This window comes from Psammomys obesus, unplaced genomic scaffold, assembly GCF_907164565.1.
Source record: "Psammomys obesus unplaced genomic scaffold, mPsaObe1.curated_primary_1811, whole genome shotgun sequence".
Taxonomy (NCBI): Eukaryota; Metazoa; Chordata; class Mammalia; order Rodentia; family Muridae; genus Psammomys; species Psammomys obesus.
In genome coordinates, this window is record NW_026591598.1 from 10,985,577 (window position 1) to 11,011,954 (window position 26,378).

At 45.4% G+C, this 26,378-nt stretch overlaps 2 protein-coding genes and 1 non-coding gene across 3 annotated transcripts; all 3 read right to left on the minus strand.

Annotated features, from left to right (window-relative positions):
- Positions 1 to 4,369: 4,369 nt before the first annotated feature.
- Positions 4,370 to 25,991, minus strand: Ppp1r8 (protein phosphatase 1 regulatory subunit 8). The gene is made up of 7 exons (XM_055611433.1): positions 25,874 to 25,991; positions 23,495 to 23,555; positions 16,251 to 16,404; positions 14,436 to 14,656; positions 11,825 to 11,969; positions 9,690 to 9,754; positions 4,370 to 5,679 (listed from the first exon to the last, which is right to left on the minus strand). The coding sequence occupies exons 1-7, from the start codon at positions 25,927 to 25,929 to the stop codon at positions 5,326 to 5,328; spliced, it is 1,056 nt and encodes a 351-aa protein (XP_055467408.1). The 5' UTR covers positions 25,930 to 25,991; the 3' UTR covers positions 4,370 to 5,325.
- LOC129679929 (protein transport protein Sec61 subunit gamma) lies at positions 6,729 to 7,440 on the minus strand. The gene has a single exon (XM_055611434.1). It carries the CDS (start codon positions 7,081 to 7,083, stop codon positions 6,877 to 6,879), a length of 207 nt encoding a protein of 68 aa, XP_055467409.1. The 5' UTR covers positions 7,084 to 7,440; the 3' UTR covers positions 6,729 to 6,876.
- Positions 20,974 to 21,138, minus strand: LOC129680037 (small Cajal body-specific RNA 1). Its single transcript, XR_008720632.1, has one exon. It is a non-coding gene; the product is annotated as a small Cajal body-specific RNA 1 (non-coding RNA).
- Positions 25,992 to 26,378: the final 387 nt, after the last annotated feature.

A 26,378-nucleotide genomic window follows, 5' to 3' on the forward strand; every position in this document is an offset into this window, starting at 1 on the left:
ACACCTGATAGCATGGCTCCATGGGAGCTGGCCCTGGCTGCAGGCGGCACTGTAGTCTCATTTCCTGCTTTCTTCCAGCATAATCTCTTTAGGCCCTTTGACAGGCTTCCATGTTTTTTCTCCCTTTCTATCTTAAAGGTACGTGTGTGTGTGTGTGTGTGTGTGTGTGTGTGTGTGTGTGTGTGTCTGCAGAGGCCAGAGGTGTCAGATCCCCTTGAGCTGTGGTTATAGGCAGTTGTGAGCTGCCTGATGTGTCTGCCGGAAGTCATATTGAGTCCTCTGATAACGCAGTACATGCTCTTAACTGCTGAGCCGTTTCTCCAGCCCTCTTCACCATAGTATTTGAGACACTTTCTCAGTGAAGGGTTTGGAGTAGACTAGCTGACAAGTGAGCCCCCGAGATCTACCTGTCTTCACATGAGGCACTCGGGCTATAGTGTGGATTTTGACATGGGTGATGGGGATTTAAGCTCAGGTCCTCATGCTTGAACTATAAGCCCTTTACCCACTAATCCATCTCTTCAGTTTGAAGCACATGCTGTTTTTTACGGGGGAAGGGGGTTCGATACAGGGTTTCTCTGTGTAGCCTTGGCTGTCCTGGACTAGCTTTGGAGACCAGGCAGGCCTTGAACTCACAGTGATCCGACTGCCTGTGTCTCGTCTCCGAGTGCTGGGATTAAAGGCTTGTACCACCATGTCCGACTGAAGCACAGGTTTTTAATCCTGGAATACTTTCTTTCTGCCCTTGAACCATAGGCTCATGGGCTACTTTTCACTCTTGGACCTGGATGCCCTTCAGATCTCAGCCTTAGCTGGACACAGTGGCACACCTGGAGTCCCCTTTACTCAGGAGATCAGGGAAAGAGGATGACTGAAGCCAGCTTAGGTAATATAGTAAAACAAAATGACAATAGAATGACAGTCTTTCTCCAAGGAAGCCATCTTTGTGGGCAGGTTAGTGTTATGCGGTATTCACCAGTGAAGACTGCTCAGACATGAGTTTAAACCAATAGAAAGTATCAGCTGGCCAGTGACTAGTTTGAGTGTTAGGGATTCCAATGTACCCTGAGCCTTTTTCAGACTAGGCATTTATTTGTTTGTTTGTTTGTTTTTTATTTAATATACACTGGCGTTTTGCATGCATATGTCTGTGTGGGGAGGGGATTGGGACCTCCTGGAACTGGAATTATAGATGGCTGTGAGCTGCCATGTTCGGGAATTGAACTTAGATCTTCTTGAAGAGGAATCAATGCTCTTAACCTCTGAGCCATTTCTCCAGGCCTCAGGGTGAACTTTTATTTTAGCACAAAAACCATGTCCTGTTTCCCGGATGGATCAGGTCTTTGTTTTCATTTTTGGCAGGCAGTGCTAACTATATGCTGAGTTTCACAACCTGAGGGACACTTCCATTATGGAGTCAGTTGCGCTAAGGTCTGGGCCCTGTTACAATTAGGAGCTGCTAAGTTTGCTCGGGTGTCATGGCCAGTACAGCCATGGGCACAACAGATACCTGGAAAGGAGGGTAACAGGAGACACAGACATAAGACTCTGGGTTCACGTTAAAAGTGAACCATTTTGGCTAGGTGTGGTTTTGGTGAGGCATGGTAATGCACGCCTATATATAATCCCAGCGCTCATGGGAAGCAGAGGCAGGAGTATCCCTGAGTTTGAGGCCAGCCTGGTTTTCATAGCTAGTTCTGCTCAGCTAGTCGTATATAGTAAGAGCCTGCCTTAAAAAATACATATAAATATATTTTTTTCCATAGTACTTTTTGTGTAGTTTAGCTAGCCACTAGAATGTCATCACCAGCAGAGCTTGGGCCAACAGGCTCTCTGTTCTTCCATGTCCCTGCTGTCGCTGTGGCCTTACTTCACCCTGTAGGGGTGATGTTTCCTCGTAGACATCATCCAAGAGAGCAACTGCAAATCATCTGGGCCCAAACAGACTCTTCACGCCTGGCCTGTGCTCAGATGGCCCAGAGCGGCCCTGTTTGTGTGAGGACCCATCATGGTCAGAGCGGACCAAAAGCAACCTGTGGAGAAAAGGGTGATGGGTGAAAGCCTGAGGAACACTAGGCTGGCTGTCACTCAGGAAGATGAGTGGCCTTCAGAACACATCATTGTCTGTTGCCCCCAACAAACCTGGAGGAGGGAAAAGCGTCCCCACTTTCCAGATGGATCCCTCGAGACTTAGCCCACACAGGCCAAGGTGGTACCACGGCACAGGGCAGCTCCTGGCTGCTGCTACTACCCTTTCTATTCCCAGGACAGGAGACAGTCTCGGAATGCTGCTCTCAAAAACAAAAACAAAACTAACAATGCAGGAAAACAAAGCAAAACCACCTGGACTCTACGTCCTTAGTGGCTACCTCAGTCCGTGCCCACGTCTCTGCTCTGCTGTGCCCGCTGGGTCTTTTCCCCTTCCCTAGGGAATCTGCTTTAGTCCCGTTTGCCCTCAGCTAGTCTGGTTGGGTCTCTGCTTAGAGAACTCCGAAGGCCTCTCATCGTCCTCAGTGACAGCCAGCCTAGTAGACTATGAACTTCACCTGCTCCTCAGGCCTTCACCGGCCACTTCCCTGTCGCCTGTCCTCCGCTCCGGCTCACTCTCCTGTGGGTTACCTGGATTCAGCGGCCCTCCAACCCTCAGAGCCCGGCTCCTCCCCACACCCCGTGGATACACCTCTCTTCAAGATGTCCAGGTGGTCCTTGGCTTTCTGACTTGAGGGACAGAGAGAAGCAGCCCCCATTTCCAGAACACACTTGGCAGGGTGCAGTTGCCTTAGGAACCGCAACGCTTGGGGAAATCATTCCGACGGTGGAGGCAGGGCCCCTCCTGCTGGTGAGATCTGGTACTGCATGCCCTGCGCCGGTATAAGCTCGCTTCAGGGCGCACAGGCTGTTTGTCACCCATCACATGCCAGGGTTCTTTGGTCGTGGGGGTGTTCTAGAACATGTTTGTCCCCTACTTGGGAAAGACAGAGGCCGGAACTTACCCATTTCTAGGGTGTTATTTCAGCACCACTGGTCAGTCACACTGCCCAACTTGAAACCTCCCCCAGGAAGCTGTCCCCTGGTCTGGGTGAGGTGACACATGCACACCTTTTTCTGGAGTTTCCAAAATATCTGAGTAAGTCTTTTATACTTCTTTAACAACAAAAAACCACGGGGGCTGGAGAGATGGCTCAGAGGGGAAGAGCACTGCCACCTCTTCCAGAGGTCCTGAGTTCAATTCCTAGCAACCACATGGTGGCTCACAACCATCTAAAATGAGTTCCAGTCCCCTCTTCTGGTGTGCACAAGTGTATACCTAATATATAAATGAATCTAAAGCAAAAACAAAAAGAGAAACAATATTTGAGCTAGGTGGTGGTATTACATGCCTTTAATCTCAGCACTTGGGAGGCAGAGGAAAAAGCATCTATGAGTTTGAGGCCAACCAGGGCTACCCAGAGAAACCCTGCCTTAAAAAACAAAACAAAACAAATACTGAGACAGGGTGTTAATAGCTTCGAGGTGAGCTTCGAGGTGTCTGGAACGTATATAGACTAGGCTGGCCTTGAATTCTGTGGAAATCTGCCTCCCAAACTTGGCCTTAAATTTTTTACATATCTGTGCTTATGGGCACATGCCCAAATGCTCATAGCATTGTGTGCATTTCAAAGGACAACTGTTGCACTGGGTTTCAGGGATCAAACTCCTACCACCAGGCTTGGACAAGCGCCTTGCCCACTGAACCATCTCAAGGGGCCCCACTAGATGTCTTTAGAATACTTACTGCCCTTGCCCAAGCAGCCACGTAAAAGTCTGTACTGAGAATTTCACTTCCCCATGATGATCACAGACAAGCTTATCTCTGAGCTGATTCTCCTTGGGAAAGAAGGCAAAGCACAGTGAATGGCTGCCTCGGCGGATGACTTCTGCAAAAAGGTATCTTCATGAGGTGAACACTTACCTGGTACAGACTGGAGAAGCCAATCATGCCTGCTACGGTTTTACAGATCTACACTCTTTAGAAGGCTAATTCTCTTAACCCTGGGTTTTGTTGTTGAGGGCTTGTGTTGAGCAGGCTGGCCTGAACTGGTAACCAATGATGACTCTAAGCCCTCGGACCCTTCCTAGAAGCACAGTGAATGAGACTCCAGGACATACAGCCCTAAGTGTTGCCGCCACTCTGCAAAGGGCAGTAGGCACTCTTCAAGCCTGGACCTTGGGGTCTCAGCCTGGGGATCAGAATGTCTTATGAGAATTTTGCATTCTTAGGGGCTACTTTTATTTGTGTTAATTCACAGGAGGCAGAGCGGTGACTCCCAGGACAACAGTCATTTCCCTGACAAGTGTCCTCTGGCAACAAGACTCAAGACCGCACCCAAATGACAAAAGTTACATTTAATTTACAATGTAATAAAGGTTACAGGTAAAAAGCTACACTTAAAGCAGAAAAGGCCTATTACACAAATGTACAAATCTGTACAAAGCTCATACAATGGTTCCTACCTTGTCTCCTGTTAGCCAGGTCCTAGGGCTCTGAATAACCAGAACTCTCTGTGGGGGTTTCAGGGGAGCCTCCACACAACACCTGAGCATGTCCTCCTACCACAAACCTGGTCCTTGCAAAGTCTCCCTGTTCAATGGAACTGCCCGGCTGGTCATTCCACAAGAAACCGCCTCACGGCACACACAGAAGGCGTGCCACAGCAGGGAGGGCAGTACTTGAACTAAATGAGAACTAGGCAAGTGGAGTATCCAGTGTGGACAAGGAAAAGAGCTCAAGTCCAACAATATGGTAAAACCCATAAACCTGTGCCCATGACACTGGCCACAGACGAAGGGAACTCAAAATGGTCTCACTCCAGCAGAAAGGACAGAGGAGAACGGCCTAACTATTGGACCTCAAAACCAGGGAACCACTTAAGTTTACACCTTGGTTTAAATGAACAACGTCAAAGAGCCTGGAATCCATGGCAACAGCTTTGCTATCTGAGACTCACAAGGGAGGGAAGTGAATGCAAATGAGGCTCCCACCCTCCATAGCTCTGATTCCACCTGTGAGCCACTTCACATACAACAGAGGCGGCACAGGGAGAGCAGCAGGGCAGCCTTCTCAGGAGGACCCAGGAAGCCTTTCTCTGACGATTCAAGCGTTCTGACTCAGGTCTTTACTGGTACTTTAGGCCCACCCCTAGCCTCAGTATATGGTTAGGACCCCAGGAGACTTTCTGAAAGACGATACTGCACACATGGAAAGTTTTCTCCCTAGTTCATTAGCTCCCCTTGTCACCCCTCCACCCGCTCCCACCCATCCCCACCCTCTCCATAACCAAAATATCAAATCAGTAAGGAAGGTGTGGGCTTCTTGCCCGGCCAAGCCTCCTTCGCATATTTCTTCTTCTTGGGTTCATTTACAGCTTCAGGGTTATAGACTGCAGGGTTTGGTGTGGGGTTGATGGTCACTGCTGATGGCACAACAGGAGTCAAGTCCACGTCCGGGGCGAGGTTGGGATATGGCATGGGCAGGCCGCCGATGAGTGCTGTCCCGTGGATGCCGTGAGGCTGGGAGCCCGTCTCACTGTGTGTCGGGGGCAGGCCCCCGTAGAGTCCTCCACTGAAGGCAAAGTTCTGTATGCGCCTGCTCCCCGACTCCTCCAGGCCCAGGGAGCCGGAGCCCTCCATCCGCTTCTTCTGTGGTTTGCCATAGGGAGGGGAAAAACAAGAGAGATGAGGTGAGGCCCTAGTTTCTTTCCATTCTAGCCACAGAAAACCAACATTTGGGAGAAGTCCCACTGAGTAGCCCAGCCCATTTCAGAAATCTCAGGGTCTGATGCCATCTGAACAATGGTTCTTCTTTTGAGACAGAGTCTCTTATGTGGCTCTGGGTTATCCTGGAACTTATACTTGTACTAATATATTTAATGGCCTATATGCTAACAATACTGTAGACCAGGTTGGCCTCAAATCCTCACATGAACATTCTCACACACAGATACATACACATGCACATAACTAAAAAGAAAACAAAGAAGTGACCATTCTTTATTCACAGGGCAAACACCATCCTCTCTTAGACTGATGCCGAGTAGGAAATTAAAGTGGTAAGTGATGAGTCCAAGTTGGATGCCAGGTCCTTTGAAAACTGTTTTCTTTTTGCTTACCTCCCGAACAAAATTTCTCTGTGTAACAGCACTGGCTGCCCTGGAAGTCATTCTGTTGAACAGGCTGTCTCAGACTCCTAGAGACCCGCTTGCTCCTACCTCCTAGGCGCTGGGATTAAAGGCGTACACCACCATGCCCTGCTTTTGGAAACTTAGCTCAGCGTACTGCGGAGGCCACTCGCAGCACCATCTCATTGCTAATCGGTGCTGACCTCCAGCTGGGACGTCACCGCTGGTGACTTAGTCTGTGCCCAAAAAGTCACCATGTTCACTTAGTTAGCACCATGTGCTACAGCTGTGACTTCTGAACCAAAGCAATCTTCCTGTCTCAGCTTTCTAGCTAGCTGGAACAACGAGCAGGCATCACCACTATACCACCCCGCCCCCACCCCCTTGACAGGCTCTCTCTACATAGCTCTGGCTGCAGTGAAGCTCATTATGTAGACCAGGCTGGTCTTGAACTCACAGAGATCCACCTGTCTCTGCCTTCTAAAGGTGTGGGCCACTACATTTGCCTGGCCTTCGGTGTGTAATCTCTATCTATCTATCTATCTATCTATCTATCTATCTATCTATCTATTTATTATTTTGAAATTATTTTAATTTAGAAATAGAAAACCTCATGGGGAAGAGGAAAGGAAAGAAAAACACAAAGCACAGGCAGCTTTTTACTTCATGAGCTCATCACACTCTCATTAGTTTAGTAGTTCCCATGATGAGAAAGGACTCAGCCACCCACAATAATGTTATTAATAGGGATATGGATCAGTTTCACGAAGAAGCCAATGAATCCCATGATAGCAAATCCTATTGGTGTGGCCATGGCAATCTTCTGGAATTCTTTTCTGTCAGGTTTGGTGCATCTTTCAACCAGCCGAATTGAGTCCTTTACAAACTGCCGACTTGGCTCAACAAACTGCATTACCTGATCCATGATTGACGGACGGCGGTTTGAGAGAGAATAGACCCGGTGTGTAATTTTTAAACAACCCAGGAGTAATCAAATCTGTGTCAGGGATCTGTATCAGTAGTGCCTGAGCTGAGCAGATTAGCTTTGAAGAGTTGGGGAGTGCCTGGTCTGTCTCACTGGCGTGGTGGCTAAACACAGCCACCCAGATGCTAAAACTTAACTGATACACATAAAACCTGCATGTTTTATTATGCATGTACATATGATGACATGGTAAGGCTGACATGAACCTACCTGCTGATTTTGTATGTTAACAACAGAACATTACAGAAGAATGGACAGAAAGGAGCTCGGAAGGGAAGCGTCTGGATTGTGGAGTCCCGCAGAAAGTAAGCTCACTCTACTTTCTCAACCAAGCCACAGATATGAAAAGAGCCGGTCTGTATGGGACTCTTTCTTGTTGCACCCAGAAATTTATTTATTTTGTGTGCACACGTACTGGGTTTGAACTCAGGTCGCCAAGTTTGTCAAGATGCCCTTTCCCCACTAGACCATCTTGCCTGCCATTTCTGAGAAAGAGTAAATGCAGCCAAGCTGGTCTTGAATTAAAGTATGCAGTTGAGGATGACCTTGAACTCTGATCCCCCTGCCTCCATCTCCCAAGTATTGAGAGTATAGGCACCACCATGCTCTAGAGTTTTATTTTTATAAAAATATAAAAAATCCTAAAATTTTATTTTATTTTTTTAACTTAAAGATGAAGCTAGAACTCTAAAATACCTTGTCCTTTTACTTTAAGGTAAATGGGCTCCACATGTGTGGATTCAAAACATTATGAATGGAAGACAGCTGAATAAGGAAACATCTGTCCTGGGACTACATAGTTTTTTCTTTTCTTTCTTCTTATTACTTACACAAAAGGAGAATAACATGTTGATTTATTTCTGCACTGCTGGACTGAGCCCAGACACTCTAGGAGCTACACCCCAAGCCTAGCAACGCTTACAGAGACTTAACATGTGGTAAGCATTAAGAGTAATTTACTTGTATGCCCCTAATCCCAGAACCGGGGGAGGCAGAGGCAGGTGGGTCTCTCTGAATTCCAGGTCAGCCTGGTCTACAAAGTGAGTCTAGAACAGCCCAGGCTACACATAGAAACCCTGTCTCGAAGCCCAGGCTACACAGAGGACCTGTCTCAAAAAACAAAACAAAACAAAACAAAAAAACAAACTTAAGAGATACTAAAGTGTGAAGAAGAGCTGGGGACGGTAAACATGGAGGAGATTCTGTTTAGAGAACACAAGGCTCAGAGCGTGTCTGGGAGGATGAGCAGGTCAGAAGTGAGCATGGACTCGTGGAGCTGATTCGGGCGTCTGTGGATTCTGAAAGCTGGCTGTGAGTGTCTAGAACTCACTTCTTTTAGTATCAGAGGCAACTGCCTGCTAACGACTAAAAACAAACTCCCTCCAGCGCTGCTTAGCCTCTTGCAAGCACTCTGGGCACCCCGGAACAGGTGTCTAGCTGCTGTAAGGGGCAATGTGCATCCTTTGGACGGTTCTCTCCACCAGGAAGCTCAATATGCTGAGAATCAGGGCATCTTGCCAACTTCTACTTCTTTCCTAACACACCTGACCCTTAAACCCAACCTGAGAGCAAGGCAGGATCCTCAGTTTGTGCTACTCCTATGCATAAAGTAAGGGCATGAACAAGACAGACCTCAATAGTTAAGAGCACCTGTTGTTAAAGGACCCAGGTTCAGTTCCCAGCACCCACATGGCAGCTCATAACCACCTGTAAACTCCAGTTCTAAGGGCTCAGACCCCCTCTTCTGACATCTGACAGCACCAGGCACACACATCAAGCATACACATACATGCAGGGAAACACTCACACACATAAAACAAGTACATGAACCTTTAAAAACGTACATAACAATTTTTAAAAGGACACGGAAATGCCATATGCTAACGTTTCCATGTTTCCTTTCACCCTGAGCTGGGCCAGCAGAGAGGACAAGAGGAAGGTGGGCCTCTCTGCAGCCTCGGGGAAGATGACAGCACCCCAGAGCAAGTACTGAGTGTACTGCGTTCTGTCCGGCCACCTGAAGTCCTTCTGTGCTGCTCTAGGATTTCTGAGACACAGGTGCAACAGCAAGGGTATTCCCAGATAACAAGAAATGGCAGAGAAGGGCTGGAGAAATGCGCCAGCAGTTGAGGGCACCGGCTGTTCTTCCACAGGACCTGGGATCAGTTCCCAACACTGACACTCTCCAGTTCCTACATAGCAGCTCCAGGGAATCCAATGGCCCCTCAAGCCTCCCAGGGTACCAGGCCTGCACGTGGTGCACAACATACATGCAGTTAAAGCACTCGCACAGAAAAGGAAATTAAAAGAAAAATAAAGAATAAAAAGAAAAATAAATTAAAAAGAACTCTTTTTTAAAGGGAGAGAAACACAGAATATGTTGTAACATTATGCACTGATTGAAACTATCTACACATAACTGGATTTTTTTGTAGTGCCAAGGATCAAAGCCAGGACTCTGCTAATGAGTACATGCATTACAACTGAGTGGATTCCCGAGCCCAGGCTATCAGGCGCTGCAAACACTCTCAAAAGGTGCCTCCTACCTTGACTGGGACCACTGCCGTCTGCACCATGTTCCGGAAGCGACCAACAGAGGGATCCACGTCCTCTGTAAAAGGAGAACAATGTTGGGAGAACAGGGATGAAGCTGCACACCAAACAACCAACCAGCTTGTTCAAATGGGAAATACAGCTAATGCTGACATTTTCTGTGCTACGCCATCCCAACACCCCACGAGGCAGGGGCCGCTGCAAGTGGATTGGGCAGATGAGGAAGAGACCAAGTCTCAGAAGAGGGACAGCTCTGGGCCAGTCTATCTGCTGGAGGGGAGGAGCCAAGCAACCAGAGACAGGCCTGCGCTTTAGAGCACAGAGAAGAACTTGCCTTCCCAGGGTCTGTTTGTTTGTTTCCCCCATTTTCTTTTCTATTCCAGGCATTTCTGATGCCTGGCAGATAAAACAGCAAACACTATTATTTTAGTGATAAAAATAAATGACAAGTGGCCATAACCACATATATTGCTGTTCGTTCACCAGCAAGGCTAGATTTAGGACTCAGACCAGGGTCTGAGTCTCTCACTTGAGAGTCTGTCCAGCTCAGCAAAGGGGCTTCTTCTCATGATTTGCGACACACACCACTACCCTAGAGAGCACCTGGCTCCACTCTGCAAGGACAGATTGTCAAGGTAGATAGGGATCTACTTTCATCACCCTCTCCAGCCCCAAGCACTGGCTGTCAATGCAAAAGAGCATGATACCACTCTGCCTTTGAGGAATCCATAACAATGAGCCAAACAGGCTACAACACATCACAGCCCTTGGGATGCAGAGGCAGGCAGAGCTCTGAGTTCAAGGCTGGCCTACATGCATATTTGTATATAAGTGTGAGTATGTGCAAGTGTGAGTGCAAGTGTCCAGAGTCCGTAAGACAATGTCAGATCCCCTAGAGCTGAAGTTACAGCTGGGTTTGGGCTGCTAGGAAAGGAACGTGGGTCCTCTGCAAGAGCTTAACTACTGAGCCATCTCTCTAGGCCCCACGTCAGAGTTGTTAAATATTCTCCAAGCAGAGGTGACTGCACTACTCCACACTGAATATTAAGAGTCACAACACCAAAGACTGAGTGACAGCAATCATTAGCTTAGTGTCACAGCCAAGTAGCTGCTTCCCTAAAAGATGTGATACATTATTGCTCTGTTGTTTGTTTGAGACAGAGTCATGCTTTATAGCTCTTAGCTGGCCTAGAACTTGCTATATGGACCATCTGTAAGTACAGTTCCAGGGGGCCTGTCTCCCTTTTCTGGCCCCTGCAGGCATACATGTGGTATAGACACATGCTGGTAAAATAATCATACACATTAAATTAGGATAAAGAAATTTATCCGAATTCAAGTTATTAAGAGCATGTGCTGCTCTCGCAGAGGACATGGGTTCAGTTCCCAGCACCCACATCAGGCAGCTCACAACCACCTGTAACTCAGATCCAGGAGATCCAATGACCTCTTCTGGCCTCGGCAGGTACCTGCACATCATGCACATGCAGCATAAATGCATTTTACATGTGTACACACACTTAAAAGCCATTGTGGTATATGAGCTGGATAGCCTAGCTACTCAGCTTCTAGGCTAGTGAAGGGCCTTGTCTCAAAAACAAACTCCTTGGGGCTGCAGAGATGGCTCAATAGGCAGTTCATCATGTTCACTGTTCCTGCAGAGGTTCAGTTCCAGGCCTCCATGGCTGCTACATGTGTATACACGCACCATGCAGGGTGTATATATTCAAAACAAACACACCCCTGCTTCAGTGTCCTCAGGGCTGGGATTACGGCAGCACACTTGATTGGTTTCTATATACCCCGAAGACCCAGGCTGTCTTAAATTAAGTAAAATCCCCCACGTCACTGATCCTTCCCAGCCCCTCCCTCTGTGGGCCGTCAGTAGAGCAGATCTCTCATTTAAATAACTGGTATTGAGACACGAACGTAGCACTTCAAAGTTGCAGCATCTGTCCACCCTGAGCACGGCTGCCACTCTGCATCACCCATCGATCAGAACACTTGAAATGTATCGTGAGCTCACATATGAGCACAGTGACCCAACAAACTAGCCCCAACGACCTGGGGGCTGTACCTGCCCCTGAGACCGTAACCTTCCATCAAGAGACATAGGGCGACCTCTCACCTGGGTTGATGATCTCATCATCGTCACTGAAAGTCACCCGGGAGTTCTTCCTCTTCCTCTTTGGTCTCTGAATGTCCAGATTTCCCTCCTCAATTGTAAGGGTTGAAATCCGCTTGTTGTGGGCAGTGTTGAACTCTGTCAGGTTCTAGACCAAAGTTCACACAGTAAAGATGAAAATTAGTACATAGGGAGTTTCATGGAGAAAATACTAAACAAAGGACAAAAGGGCGTTTGGAGCTACGCTGACCTCCCAAGGCCAGCGAGACGGCCTTCTGCATTCAGAGGACTCATAATGTCCTAATTAGTCTATTGATAGAGAGAACGTGTAACTCCTCACTGACTATGGGAGTGCTGTGTGAAAGGACGTGAAGGCTGTGAGAACAGGGCACCCTTGAAATGACGGTGTGTTATTTACTTTCTGGTCTCGAAGGAACGCTCTCTCACAACTCCATGCCAAGAATGAAAGAAAACTTAACAAGGAAGAACAATAACATTTATTTTAAAGTAAAACAGATGAAAAAGACAATTGAATGCTTCTCAATAGCTGGTATGTCTGTGTGTGGGTGTATGTATGTGTGATGTGTGTTGGGGGGGGGCAAAGACAGACAAGATCTACACAAATTAGAATGGTTTCAAATTTATAGCACTCCTCCTGCTTCAACTTCTGCAATCACAACAATAAGCCAGCACACCGACTTTCTCCTTTAGAATTCTTAAGGACCCTGGCAGTGCACTTAATCTTTGGCATTAATATTTTGCTAGAGTCTCCCTCCTGCATCAGGCCCCAGTTCCATTCACATCACCATCAATTTTATGATTAATTTGGCCTTAGCGCTGCTTTCTGCTTCTTTCCAATTCCACTGGACTTGTTCCAACCTGCACTGCAGCTTGAGATATTCCAAAACCCAGACAAGACCTAACACACTGAACTGAAACACAGGAAAGCACAATGGCCTGGAGGGAGAATGACAAGAGTGACAACCAGCAAGGCCCATAGATGTGAGGCTACCCTTGAGAAAATGACTTATACATTGTTAATTCCTGTTGTTTTTCTTCCTGAAGCTTGGGAAGCTGCTGCTGTGTATAGGAACAGTAAAGGCAAAGGGCTGGTTAAGAACATACTTGCAAGGGGGGCGCAGTGACGTATACCTGTAATCCCAGACCTATGGGAGGCAGAGGCAGGTGGATCTTTGTGAGTTCGAGTCTAGCCTGGTCTTCAAAGTGAGTCCAGAACAGACAAGGTTATACACAGAGAAACCCGTCTCGAAAAAAGAAATAAAACAAAAAAACCTCACTTGCATTTTGTCTACATGAATAGACATACCACACCATCACAATTGTTTGTTTGTTTGTCTTAAATTTGTAAAATGTATGACCATGTAGGCATCCATATCTATAAGAAAAAAAGTAGCCTAGTTTTTTATGTATTTTAGTCTTCATTTCTACTTTAAGTATGTGGATGTTTTACCTGCATGCATGTCTGTGGCATGTGCGTGCCCACAACTCTGTAACTGGAGTGACAGAAATGTTGTGAGCCACCAAGTGTGTGCTGGGAAATGCCCAGCGTCCTCTGCAACAGCAGCCTGCTAACCACTAGGTTGTCTCTCCAGACCAAAAGCAGCCTAGTTCTCCAGATTCCTGGGTTGTCCGGTCAGTATCACAGAGGCTAAATGGATGAAATGTTGCTTGCGAAGCTAGAGTCAGTCAACAGAACTTTCTGTGATGATAGAAATTATAGTCTGCCATGGGTATCCAAGGTGTGTGTCTGTACACATTCAAGGACTGTGCTCGGATACCAAAATTATGCAGATCCTTAGGTGCCTAGGCAGTCTCCCACAGACAACCCTAGAACCTACCTAATGAGAACATCTAACACCCACTCCAATGTGAATGTTGTATGAAGTTATACTGTTTAGAGACTCTCCCGACACAGCTAACTAGATTCTCCACGTTATCCACCAGAAGACATGAAATGTCGTTAGTGACTCCTGCACTGGACCAAAAGGCAAATAAAGTCCCAAGAATAGAGAAAACAGGGGCTGCACAGATGGCTCAGCAGTTATGAGCACTGGCTGCTCTTCCAGAGGACCTGTGTGTGATTCCCAGAGCCACATGGTAGCTCCTAACTGTAACTACAGTTTCAGGGGATCAATGCCATATTCTGACTGGCACATACATATATGCAGGCAAAACATTCAAGTACATAAAACCCAAAAACTAAAGCAGGAAAACACCTCCATAGCCAGTGAAGCAGCACACCACCCCTGGAGGAACAAGAGTGGGAAGCCTGTCCCAGCTGGCCATATGTATTGTCCAGGGCTCACCACTAGACTCAAGAGTCTCCTGCTACTACAGTACTGTAATTTCTTTTCTTTTATGTATACAAGTGCTCTGTTTTCATGCACAGAAGAAGAGGGCATCAGATCTCATTATAGATGGTTATGAGCCACCATGATGTTGCTGGGAACTGAACTCAGGTCCTCTGGAAGAGCAGCCAGTGCGCCTAACCACTGAACCCTCTCTCCAGCCCACAGTATTGTAATTTCAAACTAGGAAGAACAGCTACACACTGCAACAAGGGTCCCGACAGACAAAAATGATAGGAAATTACATCAAGTTCGGTCTCCTCTTCTGGAAGTCCCAACAAGCCCTTGAGTTCATCATCCTCTCCACTCATCTTCTCATCTCCTTTCACAGCCGATGGCAATGTCTGAGGCTTCTCTCGCAGAGTGTATGCCCTTGTGGATGCACCAAACGAGACCGTGGAGTCAATGGGAATCTGCTGAGGCTTGTGAGGTTCCAACCGAATGTGACCCAAGAAAGTGCCATGTGCTGGGAAGAACCAAATCAGAACAGTGAGGAAAGAAATCAAAAGCCGCAAGTGCTCTCCGAAGGGAAAGCACCGCCGCTGGCTCTGAGGACATCAGCTCCCAGAGCACAGCAAGTTTGTTTTCTGATGGTTAGATCTAAATGATAATGGCATACTCAGAATATCCACAAATAAGCTTTCTTGTTTTGTTTTTTATAGTACAAGGTCAAACCTAGGGTTTTGCCCACCCTAGGCAAAGACTCTACCATTGAGCTACAACCTCAGCCCTTGGTTTCTGAGACAGGGTCTCACTATGTAGCTGGCTTTCAACTTACTATGTAGGCAGTTTGGACTCAGACAAACTATGTCAACCAGACTGACTCTGAACTCCCGATTCTCCCGCCTCATCCTCCCAAGTGCTGGAAATACAGACATGTGCCACTATGTCTGTAGAAAAAAAAAACAAAAAAAACAAAAAAAACTTTTAACGATGAACATGTCACTGGGTCCACTTCATCCTGTCTTGTATTAAAGCAAGGAAGCTTTGAATTTCTTCAGTTGCTCTCTCACACACCTTCACATCTGCTGATCTCACATGAAAACCACTGCCTGTTCTCTGCTGCCAGAAAGGCTTGGCTCCATTCTGGGTCCAGCAGGAATGGCTCCAACCTAGCAGATCCAGCTCTCCAAGGTCCGAGGCAAACTTCGGTGTGGCCAACCCTCTCTAGCTCCAACTCTAAGGATCATGAAACTGCTGGTCTGCTGGCTGTTTTAGCTTTAGCTTTTCCCCAGGACAGGAGACCAGATTGGCCAACACAGATGCAATGTCAATGCAAGGCAAGCCAAAATTCTACGAGAGATTCTGAAATTTTCCATGTCAGCATTCTGCATGTTATGAAATGAAGAAGAAAAAAAAGATGAAATAAGTATATCTGTAAGACAAGGCAGACGGAGTCCTTATGCAAACAGACTGGGAGGCGTGTGTCTGTGTGTGCTAGGTTGATTGGGAGGATCAAGCATGGATATAGATCTGCCTGCCTCTGTCTCCCATGTGCTGGGATTAAAGACGTGTGCCACCACTGCCTAGCAGAAGACTGTGTGTGTATATATATATTTCCTCTATTTATCATGGGAAAAAAATAAACTTAGGCAGTCCACACAGTCCAGTCTCAGCTGCATTTTTGAAGACTATTTCAAGCAAAGTTTAAAATCTTAATACTCTCAGTGTATTTGTGAAGCTAAAATTGTTGTAATTCAGTTAAAGCAAAGTATATCAGGGATAAGGAACTTACTGTAAATAATGAATGCTCAAAATCCTGTATTACTGCATACCAATGATGCTAGTCACAATTTCAACATAAACTGAGTCACATTTAACCAGGGTCTTATGAACACCAGTACTCTGGGTTCCTATATGCCATTTTTATTCTCTCTCTATGCAACCCCAAAGAATGTGTTCTCCTTGGTCAATTATTTCAGGAAAATAACAGAATCTCAGAAATAAAGAAGAGCTGATTTAAAAGTTTCCCAAAGCAAGAGCCCAAACACCAGACAGCATTTCTGTCTCCCCCCCCACAACCCACCACCTGGAGCAAAAAATGGGAGGCAGGCACTTACTGCTGTTGAGATCTATCAAGAAAACTCTCTTCAGGTGCTTGTGGTAAACCAGTGCCGCGTGGACTCGAGAGCAAGACTGGTGGTCGATGGTAAAGTCACACAGATCAGGGTTCCTCCCGAATAAGTAATACTTCTTCTCATCAATAATCAGCTTCTAAATATGAAATTAAATATTACTTCACTTTTACTGCAAGCAAGCTTAGCAAAAACTTCCAATCATGTAAGTAGAGGATCTTGAGTAGGTAAAATGCTTGGTATCTCCCATTGTTCTGTGAAGTTCTAGGGTCTGGTAAGATCAGTGCAAGGGCTTTCCGCAGCAGCTGCCCCAGTCAAGCTCCTGACCATGGTAAGATCCACACTGGGAACAGCTTTCACATGGGATGCTCACTGGCTCCTAAGCAGCCAGCATACACTCTTCTCAAGTCCAGTTAAAGATAAAAGCGTACTGGGCCATTAGTTCACCCCTGGCTCCCAGAGGACATTATTCACTACTGAAATGCTGAAAGACAGACCTCTCCCCCAGGACAATTGCCTCATCCAACTTCAGCAAGAATGTCTTCGGGGTAGGACTGTCAGCTGAAGAACTGGGATCTGGACTACCGAGCAGGAAAAAAAAAATGTCTTGCATTTCTAGGTACTCCTTTCAAGTGAGTAGCACAAACTTACTCTAAGAATGCTCTTTGTACAGGCCTGCTTCTATGTATCCAGAGCAGTTTGCTAAGCTAACACTTTTTGATGGAGAATTACATTTTATCTATCCAAACACAATCTTCTACCAGCATTGTGTAGTGCTGGTAAAGATGCATGCCTTTAAGCCCAGTACTCAGGAAGACAGAGGCAGGCACATCACTGTGGGTGTGAGGCCAACCTGGTCTACAAAGTGAGTCCAGGACAACCAAGGCTACACAGAGAAGCTCTGTCTTGAAAAACCAAAACCAAACCAAACCAAATCCCAAAGTGTTCTTAGTTCTATCAGCTGTCAAGTAGCCTCTCCTTGTGAGATAAGAATTCTTGTACCCTTTTTCTTTTAATGTAACTTTGGTTGTCCTGGAACTCTATAGACTAGGCTAGCCTCCAATTCAGAGATCTATTTGCCATTGCTCCTAAGTGCTAGGATTAAAGGGGTGGGCCACCATTACTTGATGAAATAAGAATTCTATCAAGGGCCGGAGTGATAGGTAAATACCTTTAATTCCAGCACTCAGGAGGCAGAGGCAATGGACAGCTCAGACTTGGAGGCCAGCCTGGTCTATATAGTGAGTTCCAGTATAGTAAAGGCTATATAGTAAGAGCCTTTCTCAAAGAAAGAGGGCTAGAGAGATGGCACAGAGACTAAGAGCACTGGCTGATTTTACAGAGGACTCAAGTTACAATCCTTAAAACCCACATGAAGGTTCATAACTGTCTCTAACTCCAGTTTGCACCTAGAAGATGCGACTTTTGGCCTCCACATATATCAGACATGCACACAGTACACGTAAATGTAGGCCAAACACTTGTACAAATGGAAAAAAGACTAAAAAAGACCATTTGATTAGCAAATGAGCAGGAAGGGCAGAAAAAGAAAGCACACATTCTTTGAGCTGAATTATGTTCTATAAAAAGCTCAACTCTTGTCGTAGACGGTTATAAACTACAGTTATAGGTAAGGGACACTGAGGAAATTATTTTGCCAATTCTAGCCCAACACTAGAGATGTAGTAGTCTAGTGTGAGCCCCTGATGACCTTCATTTAATATGCTGTTTTTTTTTTTTTTTTCCCTTTAAACACAAGGTCTCAGCCGTGCACAGTGATGCCTGTAATCCCAGCACTCAGGGAGGCAGAGGCAGGCCAATCTTTGAGTTCAAGGCCAGCATGATCTATAAAGTGAGTCTAGGAGAAGCCAAGGCTACACAGAGAAACCCAGTTTTGAAAAACAAAACAAAACTAACACAGGGTCTCATTAAGCTCTTGCTCACATTCCACTCTATATTCCTAAAATCCCTAAGAAGCCAGGAATGTTGGCACTATTATCTTAGAAGTTTAAGGCAGGCATGGCGATGCGAACCTTTAATCCCTGGCTGGTGGATCCCTGAGTTTGAGGCCAGCCTGGTTAACAGAGCAAGTTCCAGAACAGCCAAGACTACACAGAGAAACCCCGCCTTGACTAAAACAAAACAAACAAAAAAAGAACTTCAGACGTTAAGGCAAGATGGTTCCAAGTTGGGGCTGGAGAGATGGCTCAGAGGTTAAGAGCACTGGCTGCTCTTCCAGAAGTGCCGAGTTCAGTTCCCAGAAACCACATGGTGGCTCACAACCATCTATAGTGAGATCTGGTGCCCTCTTCTGGTGTGCAGGTCTACATGCAGGCAGAACACTGTGTACATAATAAATAAATTTTAAAAAGCTGGCTCAAGGCTAGCCTGGGTTAGGCTTGGCAATACGTAAAATGAAGTTAGTGTAAGGCTAGAAATCCAGAGTTTATTTTGTACCTCAGGGAGGAGACTCATCACCAGGACATGTGCATCAGTGCCCACATCTCACCAGGAGAACTTCTGGCCCTGTCAGCAGCCGCAGCTGCCTGCACCTACCTGCAACACAGTGGCCGCCAGTTTTATATTGTATCTATCACTGGCAAGGACAATCTCCCAGAACTGACATCCTTTCCATTCTTAGAGATGCATACTAAAACATACCACTCTCACTGCAGTAATTTTTTAAAGTAAAATGATTTTAAAAAATTCAAATTTATTTGATTTTACAGTTTAAATATTTTTTCTTTCCTTTTTAAAAAACAAGATTCCATAGCTGGGCACAATGGTGCAAGCCTGTGATCCCAGCACTCAAGGAGGCAGATCTCTATGATTTTGAGGCCAGCCTGGTCTACAAAGCGAGTCCAGGACAGCCAAGGCTACACAGAGAAACCCTGTCTTGAAAACCAAAATCAAAACAACCCCCCAAAAAAACACAACCAAAAAAAAAAAAAAAAAAAAAAAAAAAAAGATTCTATTTATTCCAGGCTAGCCTCAAACTTTATATATATGACCTTGAACTTCTGATCCTTCTGCCTCACCTCCTATGTGCTGACGATTACATGTATGTACTACAAAGCCTAGTTAAATTAGAGCATTTAAGAATGCCGGGCAGTGTTGAATGCCTTTAATGATAGGCAGAGGCAGGCAGATCTGTGAGTTGAAGGCTACAGAGGTCTACAAAGTAAATACCAGGTCACAGCCACATAGTGGGACCCAGTCTCAAAAAAAAAAAAAAAAAAAAAAAAAAAAAAAAAAAGGAAAAGGAAAAGTTTATTTTCATTTTAAGTGCTTCTGTGCAATTATGTTATTTGAGTAGGTACCTGTGGAGACCAGAAGATGGCGTCTGATCCCCTGATGGAGTTATCGATTGTTGAAAGCTGCCCAACCTGGGTACCAGGACTGAACTCAGGTTCTCTGGAAGGGCAGGATGGGCTCTCAACTGCTGGCCCATCTCTCTAGACCTTCCCAGTTTGAGCATTTTTAGCCTCTACAATATAATTTCCTTAATCCACTATTACTAAAAGGCAAGCCACCTGAGGCTAAATATTTTTAGTCAATATGTATGTACCATGGGGTCACAGTCTTAAAGAACCCAGCCCTCTCCTCCCGTTAAGCGCTTACACAGCTTCTGCCGAGCTTCTTTGTAAGAGCCAGTCACTTCAGGCAGCCTGGTGTGCGCATCGTCTCTGTGAACCCTATCCAGCCATGCCCACCTGCCATGCTACAGCTCATTTCAGGGCCATGCTACTGTGGAGACCTAGATTTAAAATGGCCTGACAGCCAACCAGTCGTGTTATGTTTAAAGCATGGATTAAGGTAGGCTATGGCTGTGCACACTTGTACTGCTAGCATTCAGGAAGCAGAGGCAGGAGGATCACAATAGACTGAAGGCCAGTCTGGTCTACACAGTGAATTTCAGGTCAGCCAAAGGGTAGTTTCTGGGACCTTGTCTTAAAAAACAAACCTCCCCGACCTCCAAATACCAAAACCAGAACAGAAATAGATTCATATTACTAATAAAACATTGGAAGCCTGGTATAGTAGCTGCTGCCTGTAATACCAGCACTTTGGAGGCCAAGACAGGGGGATCACTGCACATTCAAGCTCTGCCTCTGCCTGGGCTACATATTAAGTTCCAGAACAGGCTAAAGACCCTACCTCAAAACAGTGATTGGGGAATGCACTCAGCACTTAGAAGGCCGAGACAGAGCTCTGTGAGTGTGAGGTTAGCCTGGTCTATAAACAGTGAATTACAGGCCAGTCAGGGCTACATGATGAGGCCTTGTCTCGAAAACCAAAATGCCCAGTTGTTAAAAGCCAACATTACTTTAGGATTAGCAGAGAGGTCTGCAACATTAACCATGTCTTCTAAGGCAGCATGTACACAGGTTGATCTCAATGCATTTTCCACTCATATTTTCATTTATAAAGATAAAAGTTCCTCAGTGCTCATGGTGGGTCACAAGCAATGATTCTAGAGTGCAGAAGACATAACAGATTAAAAAAAAAGAAAAAGAGGGAGGATTCTCATACTATAGGCACACATTCACTGTCAACAGCATCCCAACCACCGAATATTAAAAGGAATTTTAATGGAAAGTCATACCTCTTAGAATTAAGGAAGTACATTAAAAGTGAACAAATCATGCACTATTCTTTCTGGTTACTAAAGCTGTGATTTTTGGCTACCTACAACTGATCACTATCCAGATGTGCCTCTGAGTTATAACTCAGGGTGTATCTTTACACACTGGGCCTAAAAGACTCATGGCTTTTACGTTAATATCGCACTTCTTCAACCCAACTATCACAACATATCACAAGCCTTTGAAAAAGACGAGGATATAGATAGCTCGGTTAGTATCAAGTGCTGGTCAAATCTAAGTCCTTAAAACAAATACACCTAGGCTACTGGCTGGAGCCGAGCAGTACGACACTTGCCTAGCAGCAGGAGACACTTGTCTGATTGCTAGCAAGGCAAGGTAAAGACACACATACAAGGACACACATCTCAGACGTATTTCTTTAAGAGCCATATAGTGATATCTAAGGACTATTAACTTTGACGATGGTATGCAACTCAGCACACTGGAAGATAAAAACGTCACCAGCAGAGGGAGAGCAGCAGGCAGAGAGTGCTGAACGAGGTAAAGGGACGCCGAGAATGAACGTCTTCCACAAAGGAATGTATGCTATCACTGGGCCTCTTTGCCTGTTTATTCTTGTTGCAAAAAAAGATTTACTAAGTTCTAATAACAAATTAGACTTTGTCTTTTAATTTATTATTATTTCTCTGTGAGTCTATATTGGACACAAAAAATTGTAGATGGTTCTTTTCTTCCATGTTTACATGAGTTCCAGGGATACAATTTAAGTAGTCAGGCTTGTATAGCAAGTTACATGTTGAGACATCTCGCCAGCCCACAAAATAAAATTTCTGTAAGTCTTCAAATTTCACACTATTCTGTGTAGCAACAATTTTTCCCCCTATGTACAGAACTACCAGAAGTAAAAGAGGTTTTTCAGGTATTTTTAATTATTTCCTTGAACAACCATTTGAGGTTTTTTGTTGTTGTTGTTGTTGTTGTTTGTGTTTTGTTTTGTTTTGGTTTTTTTTTTTGGTCTTGTTTTTCATAAAGGAACTCATGACAAAGGGGCTGTATAAGACTGGCCAATTCCCTTGCCATCACCCCAAAACAACCCCTCACTTTTCAAGCTAACATCTGCAAAATGTCATGTTTTTTTTTATTATATACACCAAGAAGAAAATAATTACACTCACTAATAAAGCTTTGAACTGAATCTTTCTTTCTCTTTCTTGTTTTTTTCGATGAGACAGGGTTTCTCTGCGCAACAACCCTGGCTGGCCTCAAACTCAGAGTTCTAACTGGCCCTGCCTCCCAAGTGATGGGATTAAATGTGTGTGCCATCACCACCCTAATTTCTAACTATGAAGCCAGTGAGCTTATTCTCTAGTTCTTAGTAAATAACTATATATCTTAGCATCAATAATCCAGATATGGTGACTCAGATAATCCCAGCACTTGGGAGACCAGGTTAGGACTACCATGAGTCAGAAATCAGCCAGGGCTATATAGTGAGTTCCAGGCCACAGCAGAACTCTATCTCAAATATAAAAGAAATCCTGGCCCTTGGGAGGCAGAGGCAGGTGGACGTCTGCGAGGTCCAGGCCAACCAAGGCTTTAAAATGAGACCCAGTTGAACAAAACCCTAACATAATCTAACAGCTAGTCATTGTACTCTAAAATCTGACGTGACTCTAGAAACTCCGAGGCTGTAATTCCACTAAATTTTCCTTTTTAATACTTAACTGTAATTATATTTTTTTGTGTGTGATTCTGTTTGTCTGTCTGTTTGTTTTTCAGCTAGGGCCCGAACATGTAAACAGCCCTTACAGCCTCCAATCTGTTGCCTGACTCCAAAGTGCTAGGATGAAAAGTATGTGGCACCATATCTGGCCTCTCCCTTAGTTTTAAATGAATGAACTCTAGTTGTATTTCATTTTCTTTTTTGGCAAGTGCCCTACCTAACCATACTATTGAAGGAACTAATCCTGCATCTCATAGAAGCAGCTTAAAAGCTACACTCAATCTATCTCATAAATGTCTTTAGTCGTTATAAACTATGCATTCCACAAACTCCAAATTAGTGGATTTCTAGTTTATCCGGGCCCCTGAGGCTCATGACCTGTTAAAAATATCTTCATTTAAGTCCAACATTGTGGCACACACCTTTAGCTCCAGCCCTCGGGAGGCAGAGGTAGGTGGATCTCTGTGAATTTGAGGCCAGCCTGATCTACACAGAGTTTCAGGATAGCCCAGAGCTGTTACATACAGAAATCCTGCCTTGAAGAACAACAAAATTAAAAAAAATTAAAACAAAACAAAACAAAACAACTTCATTTGAGAGTAATAACGAAAAACAGAGTATCTGTGGTAGAAACGTGTTCAGTGCTAGAGACTGAATCAACAAACAAACAGAATCAAGAACAAGCTGGGTGCAGTGGTTAACACCTTTGATCCAGCACTGGGAGGCAGAGACAGGGAGGTCTCTGTGAGTTCAAGGCCAGCCTGGTCTACATAGTGAATTCTGGGACAGCCAAGACTGACCCTATCTTAAAGAAATAAAAACAAAAAAGAAAAGTAATAGTCCTGAAAACAAAGCTAAGGAGAGGGGGTGGAAAAGTGAGTCACTTGCAATTTCAATACCTCAATTAGTTTGTCTCCTTTCACTACATCCAGATGTAAGCCAGGTGGAGGTTTACCTGCCCTGAAAAAGAAGAGTGAAAAAAGCATTTTTAGATTTTTAGAATGAGTCCATAAACGTTCCTTACAATCTCTGTCCCATTCAACATTAAGGCTCTCCTACCAGCCTATAATTAGTTCATGTTCAAAATGAAATGTCATGCTTTTCACTTAGATCTTCTTTCCCCGATCAACACTTTCTTCCCAAGTGATTCAATTATTCCAGAGGGGATTTTTTTTGTGGATCTGTATTTAGAGCAGGGGAAAAAAAAAAAAAAAAAAAAAAGCAAGCCTGCATTTTAACATTGGCTATGCACTTCAGAGAAAAAACAGCTCAGTGTATAAGTATGTCTTGTCAACCTGAAGAGGATTTTTCTTCTTGCTTGTTTTTTGAGACAGGGTCTCATGTATCTCAGGCTAGGCTCAAACCTTAGGGGTTTGAATCTGAGGGTGACCTTGACTATCTGAACCTCCTACCTCCATCTTCCCTGTGCTGAATTATACTGTGGTGTGTACAACCATGCCTGATCTAACCTGGGGTTTTAATATAAGATTTACTACTCCTGATGTAACATAAACACAGAATGAAACAGTTGTTTTGCTGGGTACAGAAGTACACATGTGAATTTTCACCAGAAGGATCACTGCCAAGTTCCAGGCCATCTAGTTTTTATTGCAAGTTCTAGAACAGCCAGAATTACACATGGACACAAATACACAAATGTTAACACAAACAAACAACAATAAAAATAGTTGTTTGGGGACTGATTAATATTACTCTCATCACAAAATAAGCAGAAACTATTACCCAGATGAACTCTTCTTTTGTGCGTGTTAATTTAATCATACAAATGTTCATTTACATGGTAAGGAAAACCTCATCTTTTCTTAGGCCCCACCAGACACCCACCACTGTCCAGATGAGAGGGGCAGCAGGCTGTCCCCCCCCCCCCCGATGAACTTTTGATACCAAACCAGAGATTCATAACTAGGGAACCATCGCAAATCAAAATCATGTCCACAAAACCCAGTTTCAAACATACAGGTGTGGTGGTACCCTGCAGAGATATAATTAATCAAACTTTTCTCTGTACTTTGCTTTATCAATCAAGGGGGATGTGTGCATGTCAAGTCATCTGTCAACAAGTCTTGGTATAGACCAGATTTTGAGGTAATAGCAGGTGATCTCAAAGAGTCTCTATTTGGCTGGCCCAAATTTGAAATAAGTGCAGCCAGGGAGCAGTGTGGATAAAGAATTTGTAGGCTGAAGCAAATGGATATGTTAAATCCAGAAAATAGCCAAACATTCATTTGCTTCCTAGGCTTGCTTGTTTGAACCTCCCAGGACCCTTACATTTGCACAAAAGAAACATATCCTGTCTATCTAATTGAAGATTCAACACAACCATCTCACAGTTCTGCTCCAATCTTTTATGGCAGTAGGTAAAAGGACAATGAACTGGATAAAAGCCCATTTGTTCCAGAAACAGGTTAAAATGAACATTAAAGCCAAATATATTTTCTGAATATCCTCTCGTGTGCCGGACGAGGGCCTAGGAGCTGAGAATGATGCAAGGGTTTTTGCCCTTGAAGATCTCAATGTAACAGAAGACTGAGAAGTAACATGTTAACCACCATGAAGAGACACAACAGCAGAAAGGGCTCTAACTCGAATGAATGCCCGTGCAAAGCAGCTCGCATTTATTCGTTTCGTACCCCACTCAAAGCCTAAATCATCCTACTACTCCTATGAACTTCCCAAGGGATGAAAATGATGTATTCTAATAACTTCTGCTATCTTTTGTACAGGGCTTCGCGCTGGTCTGGTCACCGAGAACAAGGGGGATGGTTCCGCGCCATCCCTGCCCTCAGGAAGCTCCCAGTCCGCGGGGGACGGGTAAGCACTGGAGGATGCAGCAGTCACGGAGGGATGCAGCATCAGGTTGGGCTGGGGTAGGGAAGCTAGCTCGTGCGCGCTCGGGACGTTCAACACCGGGGCCAGGTTACGATGCTCCCATTGAAGAGTTGGGGCAAGTTAGGGGCCAAGGCCTGAAGCACCCTGGCGAGCGGCTGACCTCCCCAGAGCTGTCTAAAGTGAACGCCTTCGAGCCCCCAAACCTCGGGTTTCCTGAGAGCCTGGGCCCCGGCTCCAGGCTCCTCCACACGTCGTCCGGCCCCTCACAGCGGACAGTTTTCCCTCAATCATTCCAGGATCTTTTAAAGCCGTCCATTTCATCGCAAAAAAAAAAAAAAAAAAGAAGGAAGGCGGGGGGAAGCGGCCTCCCCTCCTCCCCTGGCTAGCTCACACCAGGCCGCTCCAGCCCCAGCAGCCTCGCTACTCACCAGGTCGGGCAGTCGAACAGCGGGAGGCTGGAGCCGGAGTTCGCGGCTGCCGCCATCTTGCGTCTCCCCCTCCCATTTGGCGGGCCTGAAGCACGCCGGGAAACTGGGAGGTCGGGAGGGAAGAGGCGGCATCCCGGCAGCCTGTGCGCACGAGCGCGCGTGCGCACGCGTAGCGCAAGCGCGCTAGCCTGGGAGCGCCTCTGGTGGAGGGAGGGGCCTAGGGGTTCAGTCTGCAGGGTTTAGGTTGTTTGCTGGGTTCTTTTTGGTTGCCGGGTCAGAAGCAGTGTGTACCGAGGTGTCAGTTTTCCCGCCCGAGTCTCCTCTAAAAGCTCTTGAACTCTGTAATCTGCATTAACTCCCAGCACTCCAGCCTTTCGCGCTTCATCTAGCGATAAGCAAGTGATCGCTCATTCCTTATTTCTTCCAGCCCTTCCCTGGAAAGCTGCATCCGAAAGCAGCATTCTTTCCCAATTGTCCTTTCTTTTCTCTTTCTTTCGTTTTTTTT